At 38.3% G+C, this 5,000-nt stretch overlaps 1 protein-coding gene across 1 annotated transcript in view; it reads right to left on the bottom strand.

The window, feature by feature from the left end:
* Positions 1 to 713: 713 nt before the first annotated feature.
* The window catches only part of LOC137635309 (uncharacterized), a 5,001-nt gene continuing 714 nt past the window's right edge, over positions 714 to 5,000 (bottom strand). Inside the window, exon 1 of the mRNA XM_068367778.1 lies at positions 714 to 5,000. This exon is cut by the window's right edge and continues 714 nt beyond it. Within this exon, the coding sequence (XP_068223879.1) occupies positions 714 to 5,000 (4,287 nt within the window).

The following is a 5,000-nucleotide window of genomic DNA, read 5'->3' as shown; positions in this document are numbered from 1 at the left end:
GACATCGGCGGCCTGGGAAATCATTAAACCCAACCAATTAACTTCTCGAACGGTGCTTCCGTCCTTTTATTTAACTGCAAACATTTACAAAACTTCAAATACTACACACACATAGTAACCAATTCATAATATGATATAGCACAGTCCCAACACACAAATAGTAAAATATAACAGTACATCGTTTAATCATCATAACACCAATTACCGAGTTATACCAACACGCCGCCTGCTGCAAATCTTAGTAACAAGACAACTTTAATGAACGCCAGTTAAAATCCCACAATTTATGCATAATTTGATACCTCGTAATCACTTTGACAATGAGTACAATCGTACTGAAAAGTATTCATCAACAATATAAATAATCGTACATGTTAGGTTACACTAACCACTAAACCAAGTAATACACACCTCATATCAGGAGCAACTGATCACGTGACCATCGCCACCACAAACCTCAACCAGTATGTCCAAAGACAGCCACCGTCCTGGAAACCTTCACCAGTAGTCTCTAACGCGCATGTGCAAACAAATGAATTTTAATATGCACAGACTATATTAACCAACATAGCCAACACCAATAATTATCATTATAAAACTATAATGATACACTCCACCACCAACAAAACTAAATCTCTTACCATCATATGACTGTCAAGTCAAATCTAATTCTTTTAATTTAAATAACCACACAAATAAATATTCATTTTAAACTATGGTAGATCGAGACGTTCCTCGATGGGCAAAATTACTACAATTCTATGAGCAGATCGTTTCACAATTACATCCCTTTCTCCCTTGTATGTAATACCAGACTTTATTGGTTTGTACCTCAGTGTGACATTTCTAACTTTCTTATCTTTACCCTTATCTGCCAGCAAGACTTCCGCTAACTTCCAATTACCCCGCACCACATTACTATCCTGAAACAATACAAGATCCCCTACTTGCAAGTTACGCTTTTCTACATGCCATTTTTGACGTATCAGCATAGTGGGGAAAAAGTCACGCATCCATTTTCTCCAAAAAGTATCTGTGATGCCTTCATGAAATTTCAATCTTGATTCATGACTAGGGAAGCGTTCAAATTCTCCTTTCAGGACTGCATTTTGTGTACGCCCAAGCAAAAGATCATTTGGGCAAAGATACCTTCCTAGTTCGGGATCGCAGCCGGGTTTTATACCAATGGGTCTTTCATTTAGTAAATTTGCTATTTCATAAAGGGTGGTTTGTAATTTACTGAAAGTTAAAATGTTATCACCAATAGCTATGGTCAAACTCCTTTTGACAGATTTGATAAGACTCTCACTGACTCCATTTTGCCAAGGTGCATCAGCAGAAGCATTGAAGATCCACTTTATCTTAAAAATCTCTGTTGCATTCCTTAGTTCCTTCTCAGCAGCAGTTAATTGGGTACCCCTATCAGAATATATTTCTTTAGGACATCCTCGGAGTGATACAAATCTACGGAGCCCATCAAGGAAATCTTTTGCACTATAACCCTCAATTAGATCTAAATGAACTGCACGGGTCGATAAACAATTAAAGATTACCCCATAGGCTTTACCTTTAGTTCTACCCTTAACCGTATCCCTGATAAAGAAAGGTCCATATAAATCAAGAGCAGTATAAGCAAACGGTGGGGAGGGTTTTAGACGCTCTAGAGGTAATTGTCCCATGACTTGCCCGGCTATTTCCTTTGTCAACTTCCTACAGGTTACGCATTTAAATTTTACGGACTTGATCATGTTCCGAACTCTTGGTACCCAAAACTTAGATTGAATTTTCGCAAGGGTGTTTTCCACTCCAGAATGAAATTGACGATGCATGGTTTTTACATATAATTTGACAAATTCATGATCAGGAGAGAGTAATACAAACCCATCCTGATCATAATTGTTCTTTAACCACCTAGGAATACGTTGGCCTACCACAATTAAACCATCCTTATTTACACTAGGGCCAAGTCTGCGATATCTGAACTCCCAATCTTTACCAAGTGTGGATTGAATTTCTCTCACCCACAACATCTCTGCTTGAGAGATTTCATCTATATTAGGAGTTTGAAATATTCCCTTGAACGATTTAAATTTGAAAGCCTTAAGGACTCTACTAGTGACTCTGAGCAATTTTTCACTACTTTCAAATCTTGATATTTGAAACACTAAAGACATTTCTACAGTATTCACGGTAAAACAAGTGTGCGAAACAAAGACACCCACTCTGTCAGGCAAATCACCGATATGATCTTTCCTTATTGGCCACTTACTGATTGGGAGAGTAAGGAAAGCCGGCCCCATTTGCCACATGGATTCTTGACCCAAATCGATAGGCTTAGCAGGTTTGGTGGTCAAGTCTGCTGGGTTGTTATCACCTGAAACCCACGACCATTCTCCCACATCGGTTTTACTTTGAATTTCAGCAATTTTTGTAGCAGTAAAGGTGCCAAAGCCATAGCTTTCTTTCTGAATCTGGGCACGAACTATTGCAGAATCAACAATGTGCATCACCGATTCAAATTCAAAATTCATTTCCTTCACTATAGTTTCTCTCATTCTAGCTGCCACTAAGGCCCCACATAGTTCAATCCGGGGAATGGATAACTGTTTGAGTGGTGCAAGCCTAGATTTTGCCATTAGCAACCTGGAACAGAATCCTCCATCAGACAATTCCCATCGCACATAAGCACATGCTCCATATGCAGAACTAGACCCATCAGAGAAAATCACCAGCATGGGTTTACCTATGGTACCTTCTACTTTGACACACCTAGGGAAGCTGAGAGACTGAAGCTCAAACAACATCTGGAAATAACTTAACCACTCATTCCTAATATCTGTCGACACTGCACTATCCCAATCATAATGGCTAACTTTTCCTTCAATCCCCTCTGTCCTGGAAATTAGTTGTCTCATCATCAATTTAGCTCTTAAAGTTACCGGACAAACTAGCCCTAAAGGATCATACTGAGATGCGATTTGACTTAACAACATTCTTCTAGTTAAATACTGTGGCACATTAACCATGAGATCATCTGGCGCCAAGTTAGGTTCAGTATGAATTTTCCTATGCTTTGGAGAAAAATTTATTTTAACTTCATATACTAACCGGTCTCTATGAGGATCCCACACAATTCCTAAAACCTTTTCCTTTTCCCTTTTAGTCACTTTAACATTGGGATTCTCATGATTTTCATTGCCAGATAAAATCCAATGCTTAATTTTAAAACCTCCACGACCTATAATTCTTTCAATTTGTTTCATCAGTTCGTTTGCAATCTCTATGCTGTCACAGCTTCCCAATATGTCATCAACATAGCTATTATTCACAATGATCTGCGTAGCTACAGGGTATTCATCCTTACTCATCTCTGCTGTTAATTTCAAAGCAAGCATAGCAATAGTTCCACTGGGTTTGTCCCCAAATGGGACACAAGTCAACATATAATGATCTGGCTTAACATCAACCTTGAAATCACGCCAAAGAAACCTATGACAGTGCTGGTCAAATAAGGACAGAGAGATAGTGTTATACATTTTGGCTAAATCACAAACAAATGCTACTTCATTTTCTCGGAACCTAAGTAAAACACCCAAAAGTGAGTTTAGCATGTCAGGACCCTTCGCCCACATTTCATTTAGAGAAAAATTCATATACCTAGCAGAAGAATTAAACACTATCCGAAGGGGAGTTGAGCTAGAGTCAGGCTTTAGAACTTCAGTATGGGGTATGTAGAATATAGGTCCCTTATAACTATATATCTCATCTTCGGATAGCTTCCTGGCTACCCCCCGTGAAATCATATCATGAATTTGATTCTGATAGGACGTACAATAACCTAGTCCTAACTTGGTCAACCTTTTTTCCGTGGCTATTAGCCTAGCTGTTGCAAGGGACACATTATTAGGTAAAAGATTAGGATTTCTTACCCAGGGGTAAGCGACACTCCATCTATTCTTATCTGAATTAAATGATAAACCATGTGATATTTGAGCCAATTCTCTTTCTTCTTTAAGGGTACAATTACTTTGACCAGGGGTACAATTACCGCATTTACAACCAGAACACTTAGGGTAACAAGAAGTACCCAGGCTCTCAATACTTAAGTAATTATCCAACACGTCTTTAATGGTTTTCCTGGGAACTGAAGTAATCTCATTGACGTCTGTAATATCTATGTGATTGATTCTTACACTGACATTGGATTGATAACAGCGGGAAGTTAATTGCGGGTGAAATCCTCTAACAACATAGCCAAATTGGTTTAACATGAGTTGAAGGTTACCATTCGTTTCAATAACTTGAGGCATAAGGACACAGTAATCAATGCCTATTAATAAATGTATTACTCCAAAGGGTCTTGAAATGTGAAGACCGTTTAAACTTTTGAACAAACAACTAACGACATTCATATCAACTTTCTCAACAGGAGTAGTTATTTCATCTATACCACAGGCAATAATTTCCCATTTCACTCCATAGATGTCCACCACAGGAACTGTATACTCTTTAGAGGATACGGTCTCAGTTTTATTTCCCACTTTGGTTATGGTTATTTGCACATCTCTTCCGTTAAGTCCTAATTCTTGGGCCTTTTGATGAGTGATTAGCGACACATTGCTACCACTATCCCATAGCACATTAATATCATTTTGGTGATACCTTAAGCCACTCACCATTAATAAATGACCATCTCTAGACACCAAATTGCTAGTTACATCAGTGAAAGTAGTAGGTTTATATAGAAGAGAGTGTAACATTTTGTGATGTTCCCTACCACACTTTTTACCATTGACCATTACATCACAAGAACTGACACCAGACACATTGCAAAACTTAGAAAAATGGCCCAAGTTAACACACTTATAACATGTATTGTTTCTCTTGAGTTGAGCAAACTTATCATAATTGCTCAAACTCTTGAAGGCATAGCAATCATAAATGGAATGACCGTCTACACCATGATACCAACACCATTTAGGAGGGCACTTGACATCAGG

The sequence above is a fragment of the Palaemon carinicauda genome, unplaced genomic scaffold (assembly GCF_036898095.1).
Source record: "Palaemon carinicauda isolate YSFRI2023 unplaced genomic scaffold, ASM3689809v2 scaffold1126, whole genome shotgun sequence".
Taxonomy (NCBI): domain Eukaryota; kingdom Metazoa; phylum Arthropoda; class Malacostraca; order Decapoda; family Palaemonidae; genus Palaemon; species Palaemon carinicauda.
Note: the sequence above shows the minus strand (reverse complement) of the source record. Positions and strands in the feature narration are given on the sequence as shown.